We start from the raw sequence: 14,036 nt of genomic DNA on the forward strand, positions 1-14,036 counted from the left end.
ATTTGTCAAATTTGGCACTACATGTTGATGGATTAATTTCTCAGTAGCATCTGATGCCTACTGCTACATTGTTTACTGTCTCCATGTTATACAACGATCAATCTGTTCTTCCTATTGGATCTCAGAAACAGCTTTCCAATTCTATAGACTAAGACTGCAGATGCTTGAATTTAGAAGCAAAAAAAAAACTGCTGGAGGAACTCAGTGGGTCAAGCACTCTCTCTGGAGGCAAAGGGAAAGTCAATGTTTTGGGTTGAGACCCTGCATCAGGATGGGGGTAATGACCAGTATTAGGAGATGAGAGGTGAGGAAGGAGATGGGTGGAACCAGATGAGGAGGGACTTGATGGACAGCTGGAGGTAGGAGGGGGAAAGAGTGGAATCCAGGAGACAGCAACTGGTGGGTGATAGCTGGAAACAAAGGGGGAAAAAAACAGGGCAGATGGAGACAGGCTGGAAACAAAATTGCAGATGCTGAAATCTTATTAGGAAGGTAATAAGTGGGACCAGATAAGGGAGGAATGAGGGGCAGGTAGAACTAAATGGGGGAGGGGATAAGAGAACCAGAAGTTGGAGGGATAGGCAGATGGAACAGAATCTGAGTGTGTGGTGGGACCAGATGGAAGCATAATGAGTTGTGGGTTACCTGAAGTTGGAAAATTCAATGTTAATACCATTGGGTTGTAGACTACCCAGACGACAAGGTACTGCTCTGTGTTGCACCTCACCCTGGAAGTAGAAAAGTTTGAGGACTGATAGTTGAGTGCCATTTCAACTCCCCACACTGACCTAAGAGAACAGAATGTAGGTGTTCTGCAAAAGAGTCACCTAGTCTACGTTTGATCTCATCGATGTAGGAGTCCACATCAAGTGTAGGTCCTGGATGGTGATGAGGTGCAGGGAAAAATGTCAGGGATGAACAAAGTCACAGAGAAAATGGTCCACCTGGAAAGCAGAAATGGGAGAGGGTAGGGAACAATATGATTGGTGATGGGATCCTATTGCAGCAAGCAGAACAAGGGATGTGGAGAAAGGCCTGTGGAGTGAGTGAGTTTTATTGTAAATGTCAGTAATTAATCTGAGAAGGAGACAGAACAATCCAGAAGAGGGAGACAGGTGTCAGAAATGGCCTAAGTGAATTTGGGTGCAAGTTTGTAGTGAAGGTGATAAAATTGACAAGTTGTGCAGGAGACAGCACCAATGTAATCGTCAAATGTAGGTATCAATGCAACTGAACAGTTCTATATCTTTTACAGGTTTGCTCAGGTGGAAGCAGCAAATGACCTGATTTTATTCATGTTTTAATCAAGAAAATAAATTGCTATAGCTTTTTGCCATCCATCCTGCACCCCTCCTGGTCTCCTGCTGCTTGGACACATCATTCAAGAGCAGTAAGTTCCATGTACTGACAAAGTAGTCTTACTTCATTATCTCCCTTTAGGTCTGTTACATAGCCATTTAACACTGGATACATCAAAGCCATTCTTGCCCTTCTACTTAACGCACAGCCAAGCTGCTAAATCCCAATGCTCTCATCAAAATTAAATGCAACTGATCATTCAATATTTGTGGTATCATGTTTTAATCTGTCATGTTGGCAAGCAGAATATGAGATGATTCTGTGATCCCAGTGGGAAATAGCAGTTAGATGTTATGCACCCTGGATAAAATTAACATTCAGAAATCACAAGTTGCATTCCTATGATTGTGCCCAGGGGACTCATGCTTGATAGTACAATGGCAATAGTCAGAAACATTGGGACTAGAGTGCATAGTGCTTAATTACTTTTTTTAAAAAGGGATCTCCATAAAATGGGGCTACTTTTAAATTCACGGTTCAATGATACGAGTGCAACACAGTTTTCTCTGCAGTATTTAATTAAAAGACATAAATGAATTCTTCCTCCAAACTTAAGATCGCAGAATAAGCCCATTATACACAGCACCCAGGCAGTGGAACAACTATACAGCAGTACACTAAGACAGCATAAATTGAATCACCTGATAGCAGCTAGCCAGGATGCAAGGTGGTTCATGAATCATAAAAGGCTCAATCCTCAACAATAGTTGATACATGTACTTTGCCAGCATGGACAGCAGGAGTGAGGGACATAAACAAGGACAAACATTTGGGTTATGGTCAATCAACTGATTAAAGATATTTTAACAATTTGTACAGGAGTATAAAAATAAAGTGGCTTATTATCTGGAACAAAGTTCCTTGAGTGCCTTTATACTCAGGAACGAAATAGAAATTTCAGTAGGCAATTCAATGGCACATATCTGCTCTAACATCACCATCACACTTTTGTGCCACCTTATGATATTCCAATATCCAAAAATCTCATTCTTATAGGCCTCCCATGTTAGAGCAATTCCATCAGTCCTCCATCCAAAGAATCAGGATTTTAAAATATATATTTTAAAAAAAACACCATGTACTTTATCAACACTTAAACCCTTTGTTAGGTTCTCCTTTAAAAAGATTAAACCATTGCATAGACAGGTTAAAAGGGATTCAGATAGTTTAACCAATTGTTATAGCATTATGGCAGATTAGATACCAGCTTCCAATAATATAGTTTCTTATGAAATAAAAAGGAAACCAACATTTGATATCTGACTGGGCATTTTAAGTTTGTATTGTACATGGTATATTGAAATTGCTTAAATGAGAGCTAATAACCATTGTAAAACAATTAGAATTTTACATTCAAAAGCACTGGCATGCTATCTTGAAATATCTTACCGTGATGTAGCTAATAGAGCTGCTGCCTCACAGCTCCAATCACTCAAGTTCAATGTCTGCATGCTCTCCCTGGGTTTGGTTTCCTCTGTATGCTTTGATTTCCTCCCACATATCCTCCAAGATATACAGGTTGGTAGGTTAATTGGCCACTAAAATGTCCCTAGTGTGTAGAGAAGTGGCAGAATCTGGTAGGTTGATGGGAATGTGGGGAGAATAAATTGAAAGTGGGTGCTTAATGGTTTCCAAATAGACTGTTTTGGACCATACCTAAATCACTCGAGTTCTGACAATAGTCATTGTAGAATGTTGACCCAGTGATACTATCACCACCACCTTTTGACCCTAACTAAACAACACTTCTTCCGTGCAAATATCTTCACTGCAAGCACACCAGAAGTCTTATGTAGTACATCACCAGGAAAACCAGGAATAATTAACAGATGCCATCCTTGGCAGCAACAGTCAATGTCAAAAGAATAAAAACCAGACTCTCAGGAATGGTAATTATAACATTTAGACCCACTGAGGTCCTGTTGGAAAAGCACAGAATCAATACCTACTCTACTGTGCATACTTTGTTTGCATTGCACAAATACAAGCAATGTGATGAAGTTTAGAACACATTCATATTAATTTTTAATAGTAGCCATGGGCAGAATGAACAGAAAATACTAAACAAGAGGAAAGTACTACTATAAACATTAAGCAACCAGTTTTAATTTTTAGTGTCCTACTCTCCATAATCATCCTGTTTTCAAATGCTGATGTTGCCTTGAAGACATTACATTCACTCCAAAAATATACATTCAGAGCAGGTCTGACAATATCAACCACTACAGGCAGCATTTCTGCTTCAAAAATCAAAAAAAACCTCATTTAAAAAAACTCTGAACATACTCAAAACCACTGTGAATGTAAGAAGTGTCCTGCAATTCTTTGCAAGTGTCTAATTTATCCTTTGAACATTCAGCAATACAATTTTACAAAAATAATCCACATTTTTCTAAATGTTACACGTACTTAATTTTAAAAGTTCTCAACTGAGAATAAAGACTTAAGTAATAAAAAAATATACCTTCACTTCCCTCTATTCCCATGTCATAGAATTTTTCATCTTTAAAAACTAAAGACAAAAATTGCTACTCACAACCAAAATCCACCAGAAGGTCTTAACAACCCATTTGATAACCATGTATTGCTTATATTTACAAAATATATAAACAGCAAAACAAAACAGTTGTTACAGTGTATACAGAATTATCCTTGCATTGTACCCTGTTGCAGGAAGAAATACCACAGATTCCTGCTTCCTCTTCAAAAAGGAGTAAAGAGGATAAGTGAAATGGTACGAAATGGGAAATAAACGCAAAATTCTGAATAATGTGTTTTTGTCAATCTGAACATTACATCTCCAACCTGCATTCATGGTATTGACTTCCCTAGTAAAGCCAAGTACAATATTTTAAAATATCCTTCCCCATCTCAAATCAATCTCAAAATAATCCTTTATGACACCAATAAAAGTTAGTTAAAAATACAGATGTACAAAACATTGACAAATAGAAATAGATGGTCAAAAAGGGTTCCAGCTGAAACACATCAACACGCTTCTACTAATAGGACAAATTTTGTCCTGTTGAAAGAGAATAGCACAAGAATCATTTCATCCTCTGAAAGAAATTCTTTCCCCCTCTGATGGTACTTACAGTTTGTCAAATTTTGAGTCCAAGCCAGCAGAAAGGTGACTGCCTTGCAAGCAACAAAAAAAAAATTAAGCTACATGCCTGTGATTTTCTAAGATATACAGGCACCAAATTAGGTGCTTTACCACTTATCCAGATATTGAGAAATTAGGCACATTAGCAGATATAAGCCCATATGTTACAATTATTTATCCATAGCTGGAGTCATTCCCACCCCATCACTTCCCAAAAAAATCTTAAAACACAATATGATACATGTCTATACATTCCATATGGTTATGACCTTTCACCCAGACTAAGCTGTCTGCTACATTTAGCTACTGGATAAGTCAATTGCACTACAGGGTGCAAGCAGTAACAAGGCAATAATTTAACCTTACAATAGAAGATATCAGAGCTAACTGAAGTAGTCAGGTTGTATTTTAAAGATCCCTTCTGCATCATTTTACATATAGCTTTCTCAGTCTTATTTCCAAAATACCCTCTCCACAATGTTCGAAGTCCAGCATAATTAGTTGTCATATCAAGTCATAGGATCCAAATCATGTCACCCTCAACACCATGGGACTTAATTATGGAGATAGACAAAAAGGCATTGGATCTTCCAAAATTTTCACAGACTTCAAAACAATGTCATTATCAATATTACTAACAAGCCAAAAACAGTGCAAAAAAAAAAATCCATGGATACAATTTGATGCATCAAGTTCAGAATATTACTGATTTTATAATTTAGCAAGCATGGTACCCCTTCTATTCAAATACTGACTTCCTAATTTACTGCACTAATTAATGCTGCCATTAACTAAACTACAACCTTTGACAAGGCCACAAACCGAACCTCTATGCCCCTTTCTTTTAAATATAAAAGGTCATGGATGTTCACGAAGTGGGACATTTTAATATAGTAAATGAAATATCTTCCACCCAACAGCAGAAAACAATGAGGTCAGAAATAGCATGGCTTGTCTACCACTGCTAGTCCACATGGCACCTGTCATTCCAACGTCACATCTCTTCAATTATTGCCAACCATGCTGAATTGTGGATAATTTACTGCAGGGGAGGGAGAGGAGGCACAAAAACTGGAAAATACCTTGAACCTCAAGCTTATTTTGAACTGACAACAAACACTCATCCCATCAACTTAAATTAGAACTCAAAACTCCAAGTTACAGGTGACCTATAACTAATGTACAAAGAAACAATGATTCAATGCATACACTGGCACCGAATCAGACATTCCTAAATTAATTGCACTTCCCAACTGTACCCAATCTTCATATACCTCATGCTTGTTCATTATGGGTCATTAAATAAAGAGCAGGAAGCACAGTTAACACTCCCCTTCCAGGACCTTAAAAGTCAACTATGCCACGAACCACCTTCCACCCAAGATTGGAAAATTGAACACAAACCTAGAATTCATCCTGATCTCTAGGCTGGGTATCGTAGGCACTTTTATACAAAATTAACAACCAGACAGGAATGAATCACAATAAATAAATCCTTGCTGGTTATGGGCTTTGAGTGCACTCATGACATCAGATGTGCACAAATCAAATGAATTGGTCATTTCTGGTCAGTATTATTAAAACAGCCAGAATTATCAAGTGGGCCAACAAATACAATCATACATTGAATTCATTTTTTTTTAAAAGTTACAGAAAGTTTTCCTATGGGATAAATACGATAACTGTATGAGAATATCCTTCACTCATCTCAAAGCTCTGTAACTCAGATTGTAAAGATATTCAGTTTTCTTGCAGAACATAAGTTTCCAAAATTCTACTGCCACAAACTTATTTTTGTTCATTTCCATTAACAATGACATGTGTTAAAATGTCAACTGATGACCAACTCACAGCTTGTACCGGGAAGGAGAAATTCACCAAATTAGAGATAACAAAGGTGCCTTCAATGAATCTTATCACATTTTAACTGCATGTTAATTCACATTCAATTTAAGAATTTTAAGAAAATACAGTTCACCTGATAGAAATCAAAAGCAGATTTATACAAATCAGAAGATCAAGCAAGTTGAGTTTGTGCATTTCAGTCAGAATGGTACAACTGCTCACAGTTCACTTCACTGACAAAAAAAGCTCCTTAGTCAAGATACTTATGGAAGCCTACCAGGTCAATTACTTCCCAAATGGATTAAAAGCTTTCAGAGGGGGGAAGAAATTTTTTTAAAAGTGAGGTACTAATAGTGTAATCTTTTCTTTTTGAAAGATGCAAAGGCTCTTGGCCCTTTTCACACATCTTGAAAAGAATCCTACACCAGACCAAGCAGTAATCAGAAGCATCACTCTAATTCTATTCAGATTTCACAGTTACAGCTATGCAGTGACACATGAACATTGTTTGTATAAATGGAATTAAAATGAATTGAATGGTACCGGAAATTCTAAAACAAGCTTATCATTGATAGGTTGGAGTGTAACTTTTAAAATATTTTTGGTATTCACTCTTAAAAGACAAGTTTTGTACTGCTATTTATGATGTCTTTTACTTACAGGTAACTGTAATCTCACCTTTTGAATTGAAGAGTGCAATCTTCAGTATACCGCACAAATCGGAAACAAGCTATACAAACAAAACACCTATTCTCACTGAGAAATTTTCACAAGTTTGTTCTTTATCAATAACATGCTTACCAATGGATGCTTGTACTCAAGACAGACAATTTTCTTGCAAAGTTTGGTCATCCAAGGATAATTTAGTTTATTCGTAGTTTGCCCAACATCAGCCCTCTTTTTTTAAAGCAACAAATACTGCATTTTTTCATTCTGGTAAAGTTTTAAATTAGGAAATGGAAATTATAACAATGAGTTGCTACAAGGTTGAATTTGCCAACAATGATAGGTCCCCATTTCAGTCAGTCCCACAGAGGATGCAAAATTGGCTACCGGTAACTTGAATGGCCTTTAAGGAAAAAGGGAACAAACTGAGCTTTTGAGGACAAATATTTAATAAGTAAAAGAAAAAAATCACTAGCCAAAATATTCAATTTTGAAAGTGGGTTCAGAATTTTACATAAAAGGACAAGCAGTTATAGACTAAAATAAAAGATCTAACGTTATTTTTTTTTAGAGAAATAACTACTTTATACAAATGCTTTGAGGCAAAAACTGTTGACACTGGAAATCTGAAAGAAAAAAAATGCTGGAAAAAACAGCATCTCTGGAGAGAGAGAAGCAGTTCACTTTTCAAGTCAATGATCTTTCATCAGTTCTAATTCATAGGAAACCACCAGCTAATGACTGATGAACTAAGTATATCACTTAAGCAGAACCAATGGCCAATGGCCAACACAATCAGAATCTCCATCATTCAATACACGGTTAATTTTGAACCTTCTTCAGCGTCATCCAAATTTCCAAGATTTCCAATGAATCAGCAAAAGTCAAACAACGCATTTCAAAAGTACATTTTTACTTTTAAAAAAAAGTTAATAGCTGATTCCTCTGATGTGAATTGCACAATGCTGAATCTCTGGTGGAACCCCAGAGTTTCCTGTCAAACCTTTAGAATCCCAGAGTCTCAAGCCTGCAGAAAAATCAAATAAAAATGCAAACACTTTTGAATATCCCTTACTGAAGCTTGAATGCAGCTTAGAAATGCCCATTAGGCAGTTACTTGCCTACCCTTTACAAGAGTTAAGTGTACCTGCTGCTAACCTGTATCACGGGCAACTCTCACCCTCGCTGAGTGCCACAGAATCAACTAATCAGAATACGTGGTGATCAAAACTCCTTCAGCATATTCATTAAATACAACAATAATACATTATATTCCTGAATCTCGTACAACCCCAGATCTTTCAGCAAAATAATTTTGCTGAGTTACATTTGAAACTGTCAAAAAAAACGTCTGAAGAATCTGACTGGAGATCATTAAGTTTCTGCTCTGGTCTATTAATAAATAGAAAATCAATCTATTTAAGATTACACCGTTTTAAATTCCTTAGCTTAGTGACTGAACAACTTGAGGTTCACAGTTCGAAGCCAGCACCCAGTCATCTTCGCCTGTTATTCAGGGCAAGAGCTTTCATGACTATAGTGTCTGTAATTGTTTATTCGATATTTATTTTCCCTACGAGATTAAAAACATCAGTGCGGTTCAATTCCACTGCACGGAAACCTGGTGCTGTCTCCCTGTGAGGGACTGGCAGTTGCACATTAATCCAAATTTAGAAACATCTGCAGACAAGTTATTTTTGCATCAAGAAGTGTCCCGGGCAATCCATCCGCTTTCCGTTAAGAAATTCAATATCCTCTTCTTCAAGACCTTGTCTAGGTAGCTGGGCAGGCGGCTCTTGGAAGGGATGCCCTGCCTCTTCTGCAGGTAGTCCTTGATGATAATGGTCTTGACAGTGAGGTAGCGGCCAGGGCTCAGGTTCAGCGAGCCGCACAGCACCTTCTCCCGCTCGGACAGCAGGTCGAAGCCGGCCAGGTTCTCCATGGCGCTGCTGAACTCGGCGGCCGCCGCCACCGCCGCCTCCCTGCCCGCTTCGTCCTTGGGGCGCTTGGCCGAGGCGGAGTTGGCGGCGTTGGTGGCGGCGTTGGCCGCCACCCCACCGCCCCCTCCCAGACCGCCACCGCCTCCCCCGCCTCCTCCTCCGCCTCCTCCTCCTAGGCCGCCGCCACCGTTGCCCCGCAGCTCCTTGCGCCGCTCCCGCTTGTGCCGCGCCGCCTCGTACTCGGCCGACTCCTCGGTCTTGGCGATGCCGTTGCGCCGGTAGCGCTGGAGCTCGCGGATCTTGGCGCGCAGCGCGCGCTCCTTGTGCAGGTTGTCGAAGCAGTCGTCGAACTCGCGCGCCGACAGGAACTGGCAGATGGGCCGCAGCTTGGCGCGCAGCTCGCGCTCCTCCTTGGTCACCTTGCGCCGCGGCGCGCGCTCCTTCCGCTCGCGGCCCAGGAAGGCGGGCACCAGGCTGTAGTCGCGCGCCATGTTCTTGCGCCGCTGCCGCTCGCGCAGCTGCCGCACGTACATGTCCACGTGCGCGCGCTTCAGCTCGATGTCCACCTCCTCGTCGTCGTAGTTCAGCGCCAGGCCGCTGATGAGCGTCTCGGCGTCCTGCAGGTACTCGATCTCGTAGTCGTCGCGCAGCGGCATGTAGCCCAGCTGCTGCTGCTCGGCCGCGCTGATGTCGAGCGGCGGCAGCGGCGTGGTCAGGCTGGGCGACAGGGGCGCGCCGCTCGGGCACGTGTGGTCGGTCACGCGGTTGGGGATGGAGTCCGGGATGCACGCGCGCCCCAGGTTACCGTGGATGTACATGCTGACGTAGTGCTCCATCACTTCCGGCGGCGCGCGCGCCCCCACGTGCGCGGCCATGTCCTCCCAGTTGCCGAACCCGTACTGCTCGATGGCGTCGAGCAGCAGCTGCTCCTCACGGCTCGTCCAGCCGCCCTCGGCCTCGGGCCCCCACAGCGTGAACCTGCCGCCGTCCACCAGCTGGTAGCCGTGCCAGCGCCGGTGGTTGCCGATCTCGGCGCCCGCCGAGAAGCACTCGGGGCACAGCTCGATGTCCTGGCACTCGGTGCAGCGGAGCCGGAGGCTGGTCACGTCGGCCAGGCAGTAGACGCAGTACTTCTTGCCCAGCTCCGCCATTGTGTGCCGAGCCTGCGCAGTGCACGCCCGGCCGCGCGCGCTCGCTCGCTCCTCTCCGGCCACTGTTGGAGCATGCGCAGGACAGCGCCGACTCTGGGCGCCGGGGGAATAGGCAGCACACACGGGGATGGCACTGCAGTGGGCGGAGAGGGCCCTTGTCACTACTCCCGCGCCCAGCAATAGGCCTGGGCTGAATAACGAAACGCCCAATCATCAGACATGCTCCCCTTTTAGTTATGTACGTGACCATCTATGAGCATAAGAAATGGGAGCAGTCGTAGGCCACTTGCACCCAGGAACTTGTTCTACCATTCAACAAGATAAGGTACATGTACATCGAAGCACACAGTGAAATGCATCTTTTGCGTAGAGTGTTCTGGGGCAGCCCGCAAGTGTCACCACGCTTCCGGTGCCAACATAGCATGCCCACAACTTCCTAACCTGTACATCTTTGGAATGTGGGAGGAAACCCACGCAGGTACGGGGAGAACGTACAAACTCCTTACAGACAGCGACGGGAATTGAACCTGGGTCATTGGCACTCTAATAGCATTACGCTAACCACTACACTACCGTCACAAGCTTGTGATTGGCCTTCCACTTCAACATTTCCAACCTATATCCCTTAATTTCTCTAATATACAGAAATCTATTGATTTCAGTTTTGAATGCAATCAAGGACTGAGCATCTGCAGCCCTCTGCAGTAGAAAATTACCAAATTCACCATTCTAAAGATTTTTTTGCCAAAACAGCCTAACTCTTAATTTGAAACTGTGACCTATTGTGCCAGTCCCAGTCAGGAAAAAAGCTCCACCCTATATCTATCCTATTAAGCCCTGTGTGTAAGGAATAGAGACCTAGCCTATTTAACTTCATATTACAAACCTGCATCCGAGGAACTAGCCCAATTCATCTTTACTGCACTCCCTCAATAGCAAATGTATGAGGACCAAAATTGTACACAGTACAGCATGTGGGGTCTCATCAAGGCCCTGTTCAATCACATTTTCTAGGTGGCTTATTATAACATTCTTCGTTACAGATATTTCCCAGCTACTGATGTCAGACTGATGTGTTGATGGTTTCTTATTTTCTATTTCTTCCTTAAATAGCAGGGTCAAATCTGATATCCTAAAATCTGCAGGAATTTTGGAAGGTGAAATTTGGTGCATCCACTGTCTCCATAACTCTTCAAAACTCAGGAAAATAGATCATCATTCCTTTTTTCAATATTCAGGCTTATTTTTTTCTTCCATGAAGACAGAAACAAAATATTTAATATTTCTGCCATTTCTTTACTTCCTATTAGAAATTCTCCTATCAGTAAGGGAACCCACCTGCTTTTGATCATTCTTTGTTAAATTCTAAAACACTCCTAGTTCTCAGGTTTATTTTCTCGCAACATTATAAGCCATTTCCTTAGATTTATCACTACCTTTAATTTACCTTGTAATCCATGGTAGCATCACTTGAACCATGTGTCTTTGCATTTTGGCTTTTGAAGCTGCAGTAATATAAATTATTAATTTATAATATGATTTATAACTTGTTGTTTTGCAGCATTTAAGGCTAAGAAAGTTAATGTATTAATATTTTTGAAATTATTTTGTTTCATGGATGCTGAAGATTGCAAATCTTTTTGTCAGCCAAAAAATATTTGGGTGATGGCTTAAAACTTGCTTTTCTTAATTTTTAATCTAAGTGACATTTGCGTACCTTCCTGTGACCAGTGTGTGTAGCCACATACTTCTAACTAATATAATTTTTCCTTTTGAGACAGGGTTGTATTTTTTAGCTTTTTGTTCCCACTGCGCTTACAAATTGGGGGCAGCACGGTAGCATAGTGGTTAGTGCGACGCTATTACAGTGCCAGCAATCGGGGTTCGATTCCCGTCGCTGTCTGTAAGGAGTTTGTACGTTCTCTCATGTCTGCATGGGTTTCCTCCAGGTGCTCCGGTTTCCTGCCACATTCCAAAGATGTACGGGTAGGTTAACTGGGCTTAAAAAATGGGTGGCGTGGACTTATTGGGCCAGAAGGGCCTGTTACCATGCTGTAAAATTAAAAAAAATCGTGTGGCCTGGTTGTGAACATCTCTTCCCTGTGATTGAATCTCCAGAGCCTAGAGATGAGGCAACTGAATACCTGGCTGCCAAAGGCAGAACGATGGAAATCAGGAACGCTCAGATGAATCAGAGGCATGCAAGATATTGAAGAGTTGTAAATTTAGAGAAGGTTACATAGAAAGTGGTAAGGCCATGTAATAATTTGAGAAAGAAAATGAGAATTTTAAAATAGTCAATGTATTTCACCTAATAAAGAGGGCATTGGTGAATGTGACTTGTTGGAGGTTAGGAAATGGGGAGTGAAACAAATGAGCTCACATTACTTATAAGATTTAGTTCCCTCATGAGATCTGCATGTTGTTGGCAAGGCCAAAATTTAGTGCCCATCCCCCAATTACCCTTGTGATGCTGGTGGTGAGCAGCCTTCCTAAACTGCTGCAGTTCATGTGATGAAGGCATTTCCACAGTGCTGTTAGATAAAGGGTTCCAGGATCTTGATAATGAAGAAATGGCGATATATGGTTCAAGTCAGGCTGGTACTCTTTGTTTTTCCATGTTTTGTAAATTTGAATGATGATGGAAATCTGAAATAACATTTGAAAATGCTAGTGATGCTCACCCCTCTCCTTCAGCAGGACATTAACTCTATTTCTCTCTCCACAGATGCTGCTTGACAAACTCAGTATCTCTAGCATTTTCTGTTTCTACTTTACATACAAATTATGGCTGCTTTACACATCATGGCCACAGGATGTCTCCATTTTTTTAAAAAACAGTTCCATCATGGAGCTGGGTGCACCTTCTTCTGAAAGGGCAATGTGGGAAAGAAGGCTTCACTGCCAAAAACAAGATAGTCTGGTGTCCCAGTTTGATAAATGAATCTCATATGACCTTCAGGTCACTCTAACATGGAACCAGCACACATAACGGCCATCAGCATATATGCCCCAACTCTGGAAACTTCAGATGATACCCTCTATCCCAACCTTGAAAATATCTTGGCCCGTGTCCCAAAGGGAAACAGACTGATTCTACTGAGTAACTTCAGAAGATATACAATCCTCTGGAAAGACATGATTTGGCAACAGAGCAGAACGTAAAAACATAAGAAGTAGAATCAGAAGTAGGACAACTGCCCCCTCAGGCTTACTCTGCTATTCAATAAAACCATGTTTGATTCAATTTTGAGCCTCATCGCCAATGTTCTAATTCAAACAAACACAAGACCTCGGGGCAATATCACCAATGCAGGCATTGTCACTTGTTAGATTATATCATCATCCGATTGAGAGAACACAAGGATGTGCATATCTGCCATGTGATGACAGGTACCGATGACTAATGGACTGGTCAAATCTGTTGTCTCCTGGCCTCAACAAAATGCCAGCAACAGAAATGTTATCACAGGAAAACCATTGTTGAAAGTCTTAAGAAACCCCAAAGACAGTACTTTTCAGAAGGCACCTCAGAGACAACCTGGTAATCTACAACCAAAGGAGTCACAGAGTGTCCATATTGCCTGGAGTACCCTGACAACTGCCATAATTTGGCACCTGCGGAGGGACCTGGGCTACTCAACTGGAAAATGCCAAGACTGATTTGATAAGAATGACCATCAGATCCAGCAGCTAATAAGTCAGAATAGTAAGGAAACTCTACTACTCCTTGTGGAAAAATGAGCAGGTTTAAAGGCACTTATAGACTGAGGTCCAAAAGAAAACCTGCAACCTAAAGAACAGATGGTGGTGGAAAGAGTTTCGAGATTCAGCAACTCGCTGATATATGCTATGTGCATGGAATCGTAGGCTTCATCAAGACCTTCTGTGGCCCAGTCACCCAAGGGTCTGCCCTGCAGAGAGCCAAGAGCACAGGTAAGCTTATCAATGATAGAAAGGCAGTCAATG

General features: G+C 41.6%; 1 protein-coding gene across 1 annotated transcript; it reads right to left on the bottom strand.

Annotated features, from left to right (window-relative positions):
- Positions 1 to 107: 107 nt before the first annotated feature.
- On the bottom strand, positions 108 to 10,154 carry tada2b (transcriptional adaptor 2B). Its single transcript, XM_052037554.1, has one exon. It carries the CDS (start codon positions 10,065 to 10,067, stop codon positions 8,679 to 8,681), a length of 1,389 nt encoding a protein of 462 aa, XP_051893514.1. The 5' UTR covers positions 10,068 to 10,154; the 3' UTR covers positions 108 to 8,678.
- Positions 10,155 to 14,036: the final 3,882 nt, after the last annotated feature.

This window comes from Pristis pectinata, chromosome 2 (assembly GCF_009764475.1).
Source record: "Pristis pectinata isolate sPriPec2 chromosome 2, sPriPec2.1.pri, whole genome shotgun sequence".
Classification (NCBI taxonomy): domain Eukaryota; kingdom Metazoa; phylum Chordata; class Chondrichthyes; order Rhinopristiformes; family Pristidae; genus Pristis; species Pristis pectinata.

Bases quoted from the DNA above. Each gene is read 5' to 3' on its own strand.
- tada2b (XM_052037554.1), bottom strand. From the start codon at position 10,067: ATGGCGGAGCTGGGCAAGAAGTACTGCGTCTACTGCCTGGCCGACGTG.